The sequence below is a fragment of the Leucopleurus acutus genome (assembly GCF_964270905.1).
Source record: "Leucopleurus acutus genome assembly, chromosome: 6".
Taxonomy (NCBI): domain Eukaryota; kingdom Metazoa; phylum Chordata; class Mammalia; order Artiodactyla; family Delphinidae; genus Leucopleurus; species Leucopleurus acutus.
Window position 1 is genome coordinate 25,227,210 of NC_139149.1, and position 17,250 is coordinate 25,244,459.

The 17,250-nt window shown below is 38.7% G+C and overlaps 1 protein-coding gene across 1 annotated transcript in view; it reads right to left on the bottom strand.

Annotated features, from left to right (window-relative positions):
- The window catches only part of ZRANB3 (zinc finger RANBP2-type containing 3), a 268,716-nt gene that overhangs the window by 232,679 nt on the left and 18,787 nt on the right, over positions 1–17,250 (bottom strand). Inside the window, exon 2 of the mRNA XM_082840638.1 lies at positions 8,034–8,201. Within this exon, the coding sequence (XP_082696764.1) occupies positions 8,034–8,194 (161 nt within the window). The 5' untranslated portion in view covers positions 8,195–8,201. The remainder of the gene's footprint in view (positions 1–8,033; positions 8,202–17,250) is intronic.

The following is a 17,250-nucleotide window of genomic DNA, read 5'->3' on the forward strand; positions in this document are numbered from 1 at the left end:
CAAAGTAAAAAGTTAAAAAATATTGAGAGGGACTTCCCTGGTGGTGCAGTGGTTAAGAATCCGCCTGCCGATGCAGGGGACACGGGTTCAAGCCCTGGTCCGGGAAGATCCCACATGCCGCGGAGCAACTAAGCCCATGTGCCACAACTACTGAGCCTGCGATCCACAATTACTGAGCCCGCATGCTACAACTACTGAAGCCCACATGCCTAGAGCCCGTGCTCCGCAACAAGAGAAGCCACCGCAATGAGAAAACCCGTGCACCGCAAGGAAGAGTTGCCCCCACTCGCCGCAACTAGAGAAAGTCCGCAAGCAGCAACGAAGATCCAACGCAGCCAAAAATAAGTAAGTAAATTAAATAAATTCTTAAAAAAAATTAAGAGAGCATCAAGTAACTAACACAAAACAATACATTCTGGTGACAGACATCAAATCAGTGGTTGCCTAATTCAAGGGTAAGGAGTTGACTAAAAAGAGGCCTATTCTGGGTGATGGAAGTATTCTGTATCTGACGTGTTTGAAAACACAGAAGTATACATATATCAGAATTCACTGAACTGTACAGCTAAAATCTGTGCATTTTACTGAATTTAATTATACCTAAAATTTTTTTAAAGCCAATAAGGAAACTTAAGGTTTGGCATGGGGAGAAAATTAATGATCAAAATTCATAATCATAAGCCTACCTAAAAATGAATTTGATACTGTCTGTGTGACCTGGAAAACCTTAAACCAAAGACTTAACTTTGTAAGTCCTTCCTAAAAGAATCTACTCACTATTTAGGTTTCTCAAAATTCCCAGAGATTAAGATTACCTAATTATTAAAACAAAATTTTTTTAATTAGCAAATACATTGGGAAATAAGCTATCATGAACAACAATAACAACAAAAGGTAAAATTAGCCTCCAAAACACTTCAGATATGTAAAATAAGTATATTCTAGATATTTACAGAAATAAGAGATGAAATTAAAAGTTGGCAAGAAACAAGATACCAACATCATAACGAGGCAGATAGAAACTGGATATTCTAGGGCTTAAAAATATACTACGTGACATTAAGAACAGAAAATAAAATGTTCCTATTCTCCAATTTCAAGAAAGGAACGGAGTGACTGTTCTTTGACATTAGTCGGCTAATCTCTCATCTATACTCTGAAATTCAGCAAGTCATTAAACACTCCTGTTTTTTACAGTCTACAGACTTCCTCCCAAACCAGATACAATACTAACTCTTTGCTTTGCTTGGAGAGCCATGTCCAAGGAGCACAGTTCTCCCTTGCTTAGCAAGTAATAAATTCAACTTCTTTGTTTCAGACTTTTTCTTTTTTTTTGGCCATGCCACACGGCTTCCGGGATCTTAGTTCCCCAACCAGAGATTGAATCCCAGCCCCTAGCAGTGAAAGTGCAGAGTTCTTAACCAAGGAACCGCCAGGTAATTCCCTGTGTCAGACATATTGTGTGGGCTTTGGTTTAAGATATTTTGAGTGATGGTCTCTTCCTTAAGAGAATCCAATAGATTAACTTACAGCAAAAGATAGTATTAGTTAACAAGAATATGGATAAACAAAAATATCCAACTGAAGCAGAGAAATTTAAAATAAGAAAATACAAAAAAAGAAGATAAGAGATATATGGGACGCTGAGAAAAGGTCTAACATAGGTATAACTGGAGGCAAGGAGTATTAAGAATGAGCAAAAATAACAGTTGAAGAGAAAACAACAGAGAATTATCCAGAACTAATGAATGATATCAGCCCACAGATTAAGAAGTATAAATGCAAATAAAACCACACTTAGGCACATCATAGTAAAATTTTGGATAGCTGAACAAAGAGAAAAACCTTAAAATCAGCAGGAGGCGGGGGGAAGACCGTTTATAACAGCACCAAAAATATTAAATACCTAGGAATAAAGTTAATGATATATGTGAAAGAACTATATATTGAAAATTACAAAAAATTTACTGAAAAAGAAATAAGGGAAAGAATAATTGAGATGAAGTAACTGGAGGGCAATTAAAGAAATGGAAGAATAGGACTTCCCTGGTGGTGCAGTGTTTAAGAATCCACCTGCCAATGCAGGGGAAATGGGTTCGAGTCCTGGTCCGGGAAGATCCCACATGCCACAGAGCAACGAAGCCTGTGTGCCACAACTACTGAGCCTGTGCTCTAGAGCCCATGAGCCACAAATACTGAAGCCCGTATGCCACAACTACTGAAGTCCGCATGCCTAGAGCCCGTGCTCCACAACAAGAGAAGCCACCGCAATAAGAAGCCCACGCATCGCAATGAAGAGTAGCCCCCACTCACCACAAGTAAAGAAAGCCCTCGCACAGCAACGAAGACCCAACGCAGCCAATAAATAAATAAATTGTAATGGTTCAATTATATTCCATATACAATAGTAAATAAATAAATATAACCAATCAATCCACCATCACCTCTACCTTATAACATATACAAAAACCAATTCCAAGTTGATTGTAGAGAATTCCCTGGCGGACTGGCGGTTAGGAATCCACACTTTCACTGTCAAGGGCTCGGGTTCAATCCTTGGTCAAGGAACTAAGATCCCACAAACCAAAAGGCCAAACAAACAAGCAACAAAAAACCCAAGTAGGTTGTAGATCTAAATGTAAAAAAGAGACAAAGAAGTTTTTAGAAGAAAACACAGGAAATTATCTTCACAACCTTGTAATAGACAAAGATTTCTTAAATAGGATGCAAAAAGTGTCAGCCATAAAAGACAATACCAATAAAGAATATTTAACAGGACATTAAATTTGAGAATGTCTGCTTATCAAAAGGCATAATTAAGAGAGTGAAAAGGCAAGCCATAGCCTGAGAAAAATCATTTGCAACACAGATACAAAAGACCCATCCAGAATATAAATCTGATAAGTCTCTACAAAATGATAAGAAAAAGGCAGGCAGATAACCCAGGAGAAAAATGGATAAGACATGAACAAGCACTTAACATAAGTGGATATCCAAACGGCTAATAAGCATACGAAAAGGTGTTAAGCTTCATTTGTCATCAGAAAAATGTACATGAAAAGTCAATGGCTATCACTATATTCCTATAAGAATAACTAAAATGGCACTAAAGATAAGCAATATGAGGTACTGGTGAGGCTGTGGTACAAATGGAACTCTTATCCACTGTTGACACAAGTATAAATTGGTTAAATCACTTTGAAAAATGTTTGGCCAAGTTATGGGTTGAACTGTGTCCCCCAAAATTCATATGTTGAAGTCTTAGCTCCAGTCCCTCAGAAAGTGACCTCATCTGGAAATAGGGTCATTACTGATGTAATCAGTAATTAAGTCATTAGGGTGGGCCAAAATCCAATATGACTGATGTCCTTATAAGAAGGGAAATTTCTGACACAAATAGAGGGAAGATGATGTGAAAAGACATTGGAAGAAGATACACATCTAAAAGCCAAGGAGAGAGACCTGGAACAGATGCTTCCCTCACAGTCCTGAGAAGGAATCAACTCTGCCAACACCTTGATTTTCGAATTCTAGCCTCAAGAACCATGAAACAATAAATTTCAGTTGTTCAACCCACCCAGTTATGGTACTTCGTTATGACATCCCTGACAAACTAACAGAGGCAGCATCTACTTAGTGGAATATATGCATATTTATGACCAACAATTCCTCTTCTTGGTATATGCACAACAGAAATGTGTATATATGTTTACCAAAAGAATTGTCTAAGAATGTTCATAGCATTGTTATTTTTAAGAGCTCCAAACTAGAAACAACCCAAGTGCTCATCAACAGTAGAATGAATAAATAAATTATGGTATATTTACACAATGGAATTTTATATAGCAATGAGAATGAACCAATTACAACTACATGCGACACTATGGAAGGATCTCACAATGATGTTGAATGAGAAAAGTCAGACATAAAAGAGTACATACGGGGCTTCCCTGGTGGCACAGTGGTTAAGAATCTGTCTGCCAATGCAGGGGACATGCGTTCAAGCCTGGTCTGGGAAGGTCCCACATGCCACAGAGCAACTAAGCCCGTGCGCCACAACTACTGAGCCCACGTGCCTAGAGCCCAAGCTCCACAACAAGAGAAGCCACTGCAATGAGAAGCCCGCACACCGCAACAAAGAGTAGCCCCCGCTCGCCACAGCTAGAGAAAGTCCGCACACAGCAATGAAGATCCAACGCAGCCAAAAATACATAAATTAAATAAATAAAATTTAAAAAAGAGTACATATGGATGATTACAATTAACATAGTTGAACATGTAATAGTAATCTGTGGTGTGAGAAATCAGGATAGTGGTTACCTTTGGAAAGGAGGGAGGCAGTAGTGATTGGGAGAAGGCAAAAGGAAGGTTTCTGGGATGCAGGTAACGTTCTATTTCTTGATTGTGGTGATGGCTATACAGTGAAAATTCTTCAAGTTATATGCTTATGATCTGCACACACTTCTCCATATGTTATTCATCATTAAAAAAAGTCCTTTAAAGCTGAATATGTGAGTTAACAGATTAAAAAGCTGAATCATAAACTATAAGAGAGATCTTTTTTTTTTTAACACCTTTATTGGGGTATAATTGCTTTACAATGGTGTGTTAGTTTCTGCTTTATAACAAAGTGAATCAGTCATACATAAACATATGTTCCCATATGTCTTCCCTGTTGCGTCTCCCTCCCTCCCACCCTCCCTATCCCACCCCTCCAGGCTGTCACAAAGCACCGAGCCAATATCCCTGTGCCATGCGGCTGCTTCCCACTAGCTATCTACCTTACTACGTTTGTTAGTGTGTATATGCCCATGACTCTCTCTCGCCCTGTCACAGCTCACCCTTCCCCCTCCCCATAACCTCAAGTCCGTTCTCTAGGAGGTCTGCGTCTTTATTCCTGCTTTACCCCTAGGTTCTTCATGACATTTTTTTTCTTAAATTCCATATATATGTGTTAGCATACGGTATTTGTCTTTTTCTTTCTGACTTACTTCACTCTGTATGACAGACTCTAGGTCTATCCACCTCATTACAAATAGCTCAATTTCGTTTCTTTTTATGGCTGAGTAATATTCCATTGTATATATGTGCCACATCTTCTTTATCCATTCATCCGATGACGGGCACTTAGGTTGTTTCCATCTCCGGGCTATTGTAAATAGAGCTGCAATGAACATTTTGGTACATGACTCTTTTTGAATTTTGGTTTTCTCAGGGTATATGCCCAGTAGTGGGATTGCTGGGTCATATGGTAGTTCTATTTGTAGTTTTTTAAGGAACCTCCATACTGTTCTCCATAGTGGCTGAAGAGAGATCTTAAGAACAGCCATAGGGACTTCCCTGGTGGTCCAATGGCTAAGACTCCAAGCTCCCAGTGCAGGGTACCCAGATTCAATCCCTGGTCAGGGAACTAGATCCCACAGCCCTCAACTAAAGATCTCACATGCCAAAACTAAAAAAAAAAAAGATGTCACATGCCACAACTAAAAGATGCCACACATGGCAACAAAGGTCCCATGTGCCGCAACTAAGACCCAGCACAGCCAAATAAATAAATAAAATAAATAAATATTTATTGGGTTGGCCAAAAAGTTCGTGTGGGTTTTTCTGTAACATCTTGCAGAAAAACCCAAATGAACTTTTTGGTCAACCCCATTTAAAACAACAACAACAAAACAGCCATAATGTAGCCCAGATAGACATAGAAAATATGAGACATTAATGGAAGCATAGGATAAAGTGAAATGGACAAGTATAAGTCTAATTGGAGTAGCAGAAGAAGAAAATAAAGAGAATGGGTAATAATCAATATTTGAAGAGTGAGAATTTCCCAGAATCAACATGGCACAAATCTCAGATTAAAAACATACAATAATCTCAAGGAGGATAAATAAAAAGAAAACCGGGCTTCCCTGGTGGCGCAGTGGTTGAGAGTCCGCCTGCCGATGCAGGGGACACGGGTTCGTGCCCCAGTCCAGGAAGATCCCACGTGCCACCGAGCGGCTGGGCCCGTGAGCCATGGCCACTGAGCCTGCGCATCTGGAGCCTGTGCTCCGCAATGGAAGTGGCCACAACAGTGAGAGGCCAGCGTACAAAAAAAAAAAAAAAGAAAACCATATAGAATAAATTATAGCAAAATTGCAGAACTCTAAAGACAAAGAGAAAATCTTAAAATCAGATACAGATAAGAGATAGTTTACAAAGAAATGAAAATTAGACTGATTCTTTTTTTTTTTTGAAAATTTTCAAACTCACATAAAAGTCAAAAAGAATAATACAATGAACACATTTATACCACTCAAGTGTTCACACTGTTAATATTTTGGCTGACCTCCTCAAAGTTTCTCTAAACATATACATGCCTTTCCCTTTTGGGAAAATGTAGAAAATAGGCTATAGATAGCAGGATTCTTTTTTTTTTTTTTGCGGTACACGGGCCTCTCACTGTTGTGGCCTCTCCCGTTGCGGGACACAGGCTCCAGACGCGCAGGCTCAGCGGCCGTGGCTCACGGGCCCAGCCACTCCACGGCATGTGGGATCTTCCCGGACCGGGGCACGAACCCATGTCCCCTGCATCGGCAGGCGGACTCTCAACCACTGCGCTACCAGGGAAGCCCAATAGCAGGATTCTTCATCCCCAAATTCTTTATCATGCATTTCCCAGGAAAAAGAACATTCTTATACTCAACTATATCACCATTCCCACATCTAAGGTAATCAACATTAATTCAATAACAGCACTCTAATAGAGTCCAGATGAAGTTTTCCCAGTTAACCCAAAAGTGACCTTTAAAGCTTTTCTTTTTACTTATTCAGGATCTAATCAAGGTTTATGCATTACTTTCAGTTGTTCTAGCTCTTAGGTTGCTTCTCAATTTAGAACATTCCCACCACTTCCCTTGGTTCTCCATGACATTTAATCATTTGAAGAGATCAGGTCAGTTGTCCTGAAAAAATGTCCCACATACTGAACTGGTTTGACTGTTTCCTCAGGATTATCAGGTCAAATATTTCTGGGAAGAACACCACGTAAGAATGTTATACACTGGGACTTGCCTGGTGGTGCAGTGGTTGAGAGTCCACCTGCCAATGCAGGGGACACGGGTTCAATCCCTGGTCCGGAAGGATCCCTCTTGCCATGTAGCAGCTAGGCCCATGAGTCACAACTACTGAGCCTGTGCTTTACAGCCCTCGAACCACAACTACTGAGGCTGCATGACATAAGTACTTAAGCCCACATGCCTAGAGCCTGTGCTCCGCAACAAGAAAAGCCACCGCAATGAGAGGCACGTGCACTGCTCACTGCAACTAGAGAAAGCCCGTGTGCAGCAACGAAGACCCAATACAGCCAAAAATAAATAAATTAAATAACTTAAAAAAAAAGAAAGTTATAGACCTCCTGTGTACCACATTATGCCAGTATCTGTACCATTATCGGAGATACCAACCTTGACCATTTTAAGTGTAATTTTTCTCTTTGTAATCAATAAGTCACCTGTAGGATAATATTTTGAGACTCGAGAGCACACTTTTTTTTTTTTTCGGTACATGGGCCTCTCACTGTTGTGGCCTCTCCTGTTGTGGAGCACAGGCTCCGGACGCGCAGGCTCAGCGGCCATGGCCCACGGGCCCAGCCGCTCCGCGGCATGTGGGATCTTCCTGGACCGGGGAACGAACCCGTGTCCCCTGCATTGGCAGACGGACTCTCAACCACTGCGCCACCAGGGAAGCCCGAGAGCACACTTTTTAATGGCACCTATGGAAGCCAGAAGACAGCAGAATACAGTGTTCAGGGTGCTAAGAAAAAAAAGGCTATTAAAGTAGAGCTGTATTGCCAACTGAAGTATCATTCAAGAATGAAGGCAAAATAAAATATATCCTGAAATTATTATTTCATGATCCAGTAAAAAAAAAAAAAAAATTAACGGGGAAGACTACGTATACACAAAAAGATACTTTTTAACAAAGCTTTGTTTTTTTATTCACTTGCCAGGGATTTAGCATTTTAGCATGTCTTGAAAAAAGTACTTTACCTGCCGTCTCTTCTCAAGGCAAAAGTGATGCCATCTTTCTGGAAGGGAAGCAGCTTTGCTCTTAGTTTGTCAGGCAAAAAATCCAGCTGTTTATAAGATTCACTTGTCAAATAAGAAATCTGAGGTGTAAGAGACTTTTTTATGTCATGACCTCTGGGCATGATGATCCTAAAAACAAAAAAAATCACAAGAGGGAGGGGTGGGGGAAATAGATATTACTAAGTGTATTAGAGAATTAAACATAAATAATAATATGAAAGCACTTATCAATAGCCTTGACATACTAGATATAAATTGGTTAAATCATGTTCCCAGAATAAGCTATTAAGAAAATTCAAAGCACTGAGTCCAAAAGCAATTACTTAATGCACTAAAAACCAGCATACTCTACTTCATTTGTATTTCTAATTGAGCCATGATGTAGCCATACCCGTTTTAAGCAATAAATGTATTATTAAAAAGTTATAAACCAACTAGATTTTTACAAACTAAATAATTTTTAAAATAGGGATGAATTTGTTACAGAAAGATGAATCCTTTTATAATTAATCCTTGAATAGGTGTTCATTTTCATATTATACTAGATTTTCTAAGAATGAGGTTAAATTGCATTAAAAAAATTTTTTTAAGCACAAAGGCATCAACTCCAAATTTATAATTAAATTAACTTAATATTATTGAATGAGATTGATTTTTAAATATTAAAATGAATTCTTTAATCACTTGAATCCACAGTATAAACTCTGCCTGATTGACATATATACATGTATAAATGTATATACATATACATTTATATATGTATATACATATATAAATGTATATACATTTATATATATGTATAAAATAGATAACTAATAGGAACCTGCTATATTAAAAAAAAGAAAATAAAATTCAAAAAGAAAAATAAAATTCAAAAAGAAACAACTCTGCCTGATTAGCACTTTCCTCACCAGTGGCTTTCCACAGTTAAATTTTAATTTTCCACCACATAAAAATTTCATATATCAGTTAATTCTTAGAACGCTGTAAGAAGAAAAGTCCTATTAAATCACTGAACTATAAAGCTTCTCTAATAATAACACTTCGTATTTAGATTGAACCATTCGTCTGTTTATATATAATCTCATTTTTAAAACAAATTTGCTTTAATTCTCAATTATTTGCAGACTTATAAAACTTTAGCCTCCCTCTCCCCCAAAAAAGTAATAAACCTCTGTGTACAATGTTTAAGAATCTCAAGAATTCAACAAGTATTTATTAATAACAAATAAGTACTACACGCCACGATCTAGAGAACAAAGGATCACACCCCCACAGAACTAACATTCTTGAGGGGGAGATGAAAATAAACAAATAAATAAACAAGATTAATTACAGTATAGTACAAGTATTATGAAGAAACTTAAGAGGGTAATGGCCACTTTAGGCAGGATGACAAGGTAAGGCCACTCTTAGGTGATACTTGGTCTTGGTCTACAGTCTAAAGGATATGAAAGAACCAGTCAGGTTCAAAGTTGATAGAAGAGCACTCCAGGCAAACAGCATAAGTAAAAAGACCCTGAGTTGAGAAAAGGCTTAGTGTTTTCTAGAAACAGAGAAGAGGCCAATGTGGTTAGACCAACGAAGAGAATGATACGAGATGAAGTTACTGAGATAACCAAGAGTCAGATCATAGAAGTCCTTGATAAGGACTTTGGATTCCACTTTAAGAATGAAGGGAAGCCAAAGGAGAGGTGCTGTCAAATACACTATTAGGCAGATGTAGCTATTTAAATTTAACTAAATTAAAAATTCAGTTCCTCAGTTCCTCCATCAACCATGTTTCAAGTGCTCAATAGGCACATATGGCTAGTGGCTCTCATACTGAACGGTGCACACATAGAACATAGAACATTTCATTCTTCACTGAAAGTCGTACTGGATAGCAGTTACTGGAAAGTTTTAAGAAGGGAAGTGACACAATCTGACTTACATTTCAAAAACTACAAGAGGAGGACAAAGCTATCAATAGAAAGGCATGGGAAAATGTTCCTATAGGACTTTGCCAGTCCACAAAGCCCCCACCGCCTCAATGGCAACTGGATTTAAGAGATGATTTATGACTCACACTTGTCTGATAAGGTCCTCATAAGCACCAATGAGTCAGCATCCCTAGCACCTTCTCAATAGCAATGATAAAACTCTGAGTAAAGAACAGAGAATGGGGGAAGTTCCCTGGCAGTCCAGTGATTAGGACTCTGTGCTTCCAATGCAGGGGGCACAGGTTTGATCCTTGGTCGGGGAACTAAGATCCTGCAAGCTGTGCAGTGTGGCCAAAAAATTTTTTAAAAGAGAGAGAGAATAGAGAATGTTCAGAAGGGGGAAAGCATGAAAGCAAGAAACCTATTATCATGCTGCAAAAGACATGGCAAAAATCATCTTTAGCAGTGGAACTGGATTTGGGAAATGTCTCAGAGGTAAAGCAAACAGGACTTGCTGATGGAGTACATGTGGAGAATAAGGGAAATGTGAAATCAAGATGTATTGATATATTTAGCATGATGGAGTTGTGCAATTTACTGAGAGCTTAAAGGCTAACGAACAAATGGATGGGGAGAAAAAAAATCAACAAATCCTTTAGCAATATATGTAGTTTGAGATGACTGTAAGATATGAAGTGGATATGCCAAATAGACTTGAAAAAACATGAGTCTGGAACTCTAGGTAGAGCACAAGAGTGAATACATATACTGGGAGCCACCTTGAGATAGTAAACTTATATCATTTTTTGCAGCCACCCAACATCTGGGACCCCTGTTATGTTTAGAAATTTCCTTACATTACAAATATGAGTGGAAGTCAGATTATCACCTTCCGATAATAAAGCTGGAAATACCAGATTCTTGCTTTCCCAGCCTTCCTTATAGCTACTGATTTTGCTAATCAGATATACCCATTCCAGACTTCAATCTAGAAAGTCAAAATTCAGAGGAGTTGGGATTAAGTGAAATTTATCCTGTTAAGGGTAGTAGCATTAGAAAGAGCCATGTCAACTTTCCAGAAGCCCTTCAGAGTGAGCAGGATAAGGGATATCAAATTTTAGTGAGGAACACTGGCAAGAAGCTAAGAAAAATATACAAATATGATTCTACTACCTATTATCTTTGCTTTTTTTAAGTTGTAAAAAAATTTTAAAAATACTCCAAGAAAAAAAATATCTGCTATGTTGAGGTCACATTGCAACTTATATGATTTATTTTATGAGGACTGAATCAGATCCTATATTAGTAAAAATAAACAATGAAACTAAAGCCATCTTAATAAAAAAATGTTTTAATAGAGTAACAAATAAGAGAAAAAATAATTATTTAAATATGAAGATGGAAGATGTCTAAAACAGAACAGAAATGTTTAGAAAAAATTTCAATTAAACTAAAATTATGGTGTGACTGGCTCACTGATAATTCAAATAGGTACTTGAATACATAAAGGATTTAAAAATATGTACTGGTACAATCTAATTAATAGAAAAGGAATGTTTTAGTTAATACTCAAAATAAAGACATTTGTAAAAAGCGCTTTCCCATTTATACTATCTTTCTAAAGTACAAAACTTATAATGAAAAATACGTATGTAGATCAGTCATACACGTTCATGTGCTGCAAAAGGTCAGCTGTAACCAACATTACATTAATAGTAGAAGACTCAGGGCTTCCCTGGTGGCGCAGTGGTTGAGAGTCCGCCTGCGGATGCAGGGGACGCGGGTTCGTGCCCCGGACTGGGGGGATCCCACGTGCCGCGGAGCGGCTGGGCCCGTGAGCCACGGCCGCTGGGCCTGCGCGTCCGGAGCCTGTGCTCCACAATGGGAGGGGCCACAACAGTGAGAAGCCCGGGTACCGCAAAAAAAAAAAAAAAAAAAAAAAGAATAGAAGACTCAGGCTTAATCTTCTTTCTAAATTATCAAGAAACTAACAGTTATAATAAACATCTTTCTAATCATGAAAACTGTAGAGGATTTAGGTTAGAAATTCAGCAAAAAAGGTTTTATTCAATCTATACATACTAGTTTACTTTTAGTAAGGTTGGGAGGGCATTAAGATAGAACCAGCAATATATAACTCTTAATATCATGTTACTAAAATTATCAACACAACAACTATTAGCTAAGGAGATTTAGCGAAAGCAAATTTAGGAGAACTCATTTTCTAAGCAGTTATCCTGATAAGCAACACTTGACAAGAGAATAAAGAAATGTTTTCTCAATCTTTTAAGATTTTAAGCTAAGGATGGCATTTGTGTAATCTACTGGGAACAAGGTAAATTCAATAGGAATTTACTGATGCATTTTTAAGTAAACAGTGGAACTGTGTTGAGGAGAATCAAATATTGTTAAAATATACTACCAAGAAGTTTATTTTGGAAATAAGCAAATGGCTGGTCAGGGAAATTATGTACTTTGAGGAGATAATTCTGTTATTGTTTTTTTTTTTTGTGGTACGCCAGCCTCTCACTGTTGTGGCCTCTCCCGCTGTGGAGCACAGGCTCTGGACGCGCAGGCTCAGCGGCCATGGCTCACGGGCCCAGCTGCTCCGTGGCATGTGGGATCGTCCCGGACCGGGGCACGAACCCGTGTCCCCTGCATTGGCAGGCGGACTCTCAACCACTGCGCCACTAGGGAAGCCCTATATAATATTCTTGAAATGACAAAATTGTTGAAAAGATTAGTAGTTGCCAGGGGTTAAGGTAGGGAAGGAGAGAAGAGGTTGTGACTCTAAAAAGGCAACATGAGGGATCCCTGTGGGATGGAAATTTTCTCTATCTTGATGGTGTCAAATATTCTGGTGGTGATATTGTGTTATCGTTTTACAAGACATTACCATTGGGGGAAACTAGGTGAAGGGTACCCAGGATTGTACCTGCATTATTTCTTTGCATTATTTCTCACAACAGCATATGAATATACAATGATCTCAAAATTAAAACTTTAATTTTAAAAAATGGAAAAAGCAACACACTGGCTTAACCCATACCAATGAATTTAAAAGTTTTCGAAAATGAGGACCAAAGAGATAAAACTCCAAGAAGATCACGTAGCTAGTGGCAGAGGTAAGACATCTAACTGGGTCTTTGCTCCCCTTTTAACACAAGAATGCTCCATCTCTGCTTCAGGACTAAATCCCAGTGAAAATATCTATTTTAAATAGTCAGAGGACTTCCCTGGTGGTGCAGGGGTTGGAAATACGCCTGCCAATGCAGGGGACACAGGTTCAAGCCCTGATCCGGAAGATCCCACATGCCACAGAGCAACTAAGCCCGAGCACCACAACTACTGAGCCTGCGCTCTAGAGTCTGCAAGCCACAACTACTGAAGCCTGGGCGCCACAATTATGGAAGCCCACACACCTAGAGCCTGGGCTCTGCAACAAGAGTAGCCACTGCAATGAGAAGCCCGCACACCGCAACCAAGAGTAGCCCCCAATTGCCACAAGTAGAGAATGCCCCCGCACAGCAACGAACACCCAACACAGCCAAATATAAATTTTAAAAAATTGTTTTAAAAAGTCAGAATATTTGCCCTGTAAAGAATTACAGTTAAAAAATAACCATTTAATGAATTTCATTCTTTCATGTATTCAACAAAAATATATTTGAGTGTTTACATGATACAGACATTGCACTAGGCTCTGGATATATAATAACATAGAAAACAGATGCAATTTTGAAGAAATACTATAGAAAATGTATTGATACTAGGTGTTGAGGGAACATATAAGAGGAACTCAGTTTTCAAATTTGGGGGTTTGGAAGGCTTCTTAACATACAAATGCCCTGAATTGGAAGTAAAAGGAAGACAACAGGAAGGAATTCTCAGTCTTCATCTTACTGGACCTACCAGGAAATCATTCCCTCCTCATTAAATTACTTTTTTTTCACTTAGATTCTAGAACACCGCATCCTCATGGATTTTATCCTACATCATTCCTCCTCAGTCTAAACTTTCCCTGGTTCTTCCTCATCTCCCTGTCCTCTTAGAGTGTACCAGGGCTCAGGTTTTAGTATCCTCTGATCTGTCCTTTAGAGATCTCATTAGTTTCATGGCTTTTAAATACTACCTCTATGCCAATGACTCCCACATTTATATATGGAGATCACACCTCTCCTGAACTTCAGATTTGTTCGTATATTTAAACAGACATACCTACCTAGCAGACTAATGGGCCTCTCAAACTTAATATGACCAAAATGAACTCCAGATCTTTCTCTCAAACTATATTCCATCCAGGGCCTTCCCCCTCCTATCCTTCCAGTGGCTCACACCAACTCCTTGACTTCACTGTTCGTCTTATGCTGCACATCTAATCCATCAGCATCTCCTGTTGGCTCTACCTTCAAAATAAACCCAGAATCTCACCATTCCCTACCACCTCCACCTCTACCTTCTAGTTAAAAAAGTAAGTCTGATCATATCACTTCTCAGAAGTCCTCAGTGGCTCCTGATTATACTGGGGAAAAGCTCTATTAATGGTTTATAAGCCCTTCTACAATCTGCCAATCACCTATTACCCTATTCCTATTACCTCTCTACCTCACTTTTTCCTTTCTGTCAAACTCCATACTAGCTGGTCCATCTACCTAAACCACTCTCCCTGCTCCCGCACTGCCCCCATATCTGCATGGCTACTTCCCTTTCTTCCTTCTAGTCTTTCCTGAAGTATCAATTTCTCAATGAACACTTAACTTGACCACCTTATTTAAAATCGCAACTCTCGTGCTTGCTTGGGCAGCACATACACTAACATTAGAACAATACAGAGGACATTAGCATGGCCCCTGCACAAGGATGACACACAAATTCATAAAGTGTTACATATTTTTGGGAGAAAATTTTCAAGTAAATGTGGCAAAATATTAACAACATTTGATTCTGGGTCGACGACATATGGGAGTCCTTTGCACAATTCTTGGGACCTTCTAATAAGTCTTAAGTTGTTTGAGAATAAAAGTTAAAAATTTGTAAAACAAAAAAACAGAAAAAAATTGAACTCCCTTTTATATCTCCCCTGCTCTACTTTTTCTTTCTTGATAACATTCATCAACTTGTAAAAACTATAAAATTACATATTTATTATGGGTTTTGTTTATTGTCTGTCTCTCCCCACTAAGGCATAAGTTTCGTAAGAGCAGACATTTCTGTCTGTTTTGTTTCCTAGTGTATTCCATGCACCTAGAGCAGTACCTGGCACTATACACCCAATATTATTCGTTATATTAAAACTTCAAAGGACGGGGACCATGATTAGACAGTCTAAAGGTAGAATAGTTCCTAGAGATGAAAAAGTATAAGGTGGGACCACTGGAGTACATGGCTGAACCAGTGTGGAAATAAAGTTGACAGGAGGTATGGCAGTCGAGGAACTAAGAAACTGACATGTTGCATCAGCAACCTACATCATTCGATGTACCTCTACATTCGAATGTAGAAGTCAGAATGTAGGTAGACAGAAAGACTGTAAGCCAAGTTCAAGTTATAGCAGGGAAAATGGGGACACAGTTTGAAAAGTGATTAAGATTAGACAGGGTAGTTTATTGTATATGGATGAAGGCCCCACATTAGGATATTAGGGTATTAGAATACCATAGAAAGTTCTAAGCTAGAAACGAGGCCTACTATGGAAAATTCTTCCTAATACATAGTAACAATCAAATCTTCTGTTCAACTTAAAAACAATTTCAGGGCTTCCCTGGTGGCGTGGTGGTTGAGAGTCCGCCTGCCGATGCAGGGTACACGGGTTCGCGCCCCGCTCCGGGAAGATCCCATATGCCACGGAGCAGCTGGGCCGGTGAGCCATGGCCGCTGAGTCTGCGCGTCCGGAGCCTGTGCTCCGCAACGGGAGAGGCCACAACAGTGAGACGCCCGTGTACCGCAAAAAAAAAACAAAAAAAAACCCCCCAAAAAACAATTTCAGTTAATATAAATAATTCAGTTTTATAAATTCATCCTAGTCAAACAAAAATTGTTAGTGGAAATGATCCTAATTACTATGGCAACTTAGCTACATGGACACAAGTAAATGTTGTAAAAATAAAATATCTTAAATCTTGGGTGACCTATGACAAAAGATTTGATTACTCACTCCTTCTCTTCTTCCATCCACTGATAATAGGAAGCAGCTGTTCAGAGGTGAGGGAGGAGGACTAGAATCTAGTAACCCCAGTAAATACCTTTCCCAAGTTAAGTAAGTACAGAGGTAACCAAGTATTAACACAAGTAATTCCAAATTCCTTATTGGAAATACAAATTTAGCTTGAATAAATTGCTAGTTCCCACAAATGGTGAATATGGAGGTCTACTGGACACCTCTACATGGATCCAAAAACCACAAGTAACCGAACCAAACTTGGGTCCACATGCAGTAAAGCCAATATACTGACACCAGGTTGTGATGAAGGAAAGCATGGCATTTACTGTAGGACATCAAGCAAGTAGTCCAGGGCAACTAATGCTCAAAACACCTGAAATCCCCATGGGTTTAAGCAAAGCATTTTTAAAGGCACACTGACAGAGGGGCATCCCAGGGCATGTGATCAGCTCATGTACAATTCTCTGATTGGTTGACGGTGAAGTAAAAGGGCCGTGTCACAGGGGTTAACATTATCAATCCTTAGGCACCTATAGGCCTGGGGCTATGTACTCATGGTCATCAAGTAGTTAGTTTCTTACATTTGCTCAGGAAACATGTATCAGATACTATTATATAGATACTTCATAGAGGAGCTAAAGGAGAGGATATGGGGGAGCGGTCTGTCCCAGGAAGGCTCCATAGGGTCCTGCTCAGTTACACACAGACTAACAACAACAACAGTTTGATTATGAGCTTAAAGAGGTAGTCAATGAAGATGACTCTTACCTACTCAAATATCTTCAGTGATTACACACAAAATCATATACTCAGTCTTACAAACTATTCAGATTTGATCAGGACTTGTAAATTTCATATCTAAACATACTTCATGCTTACATAACAGTATACATTCAGCTTACATGTTTTATCTGATATAGCTACATTTATGGAATGTCAGTCAGTAAGCTACAAACTAAATTTGATAAATTAAAATCACATTTTGTTACTAAAATTAAATATTCTAAAACGATAAAAGATCAATTTCAGTAAACTATAAAATTATATAATGTTTTAGAAATCACTAATGTGGCTTTAAAAAAACTGCCATATCTAT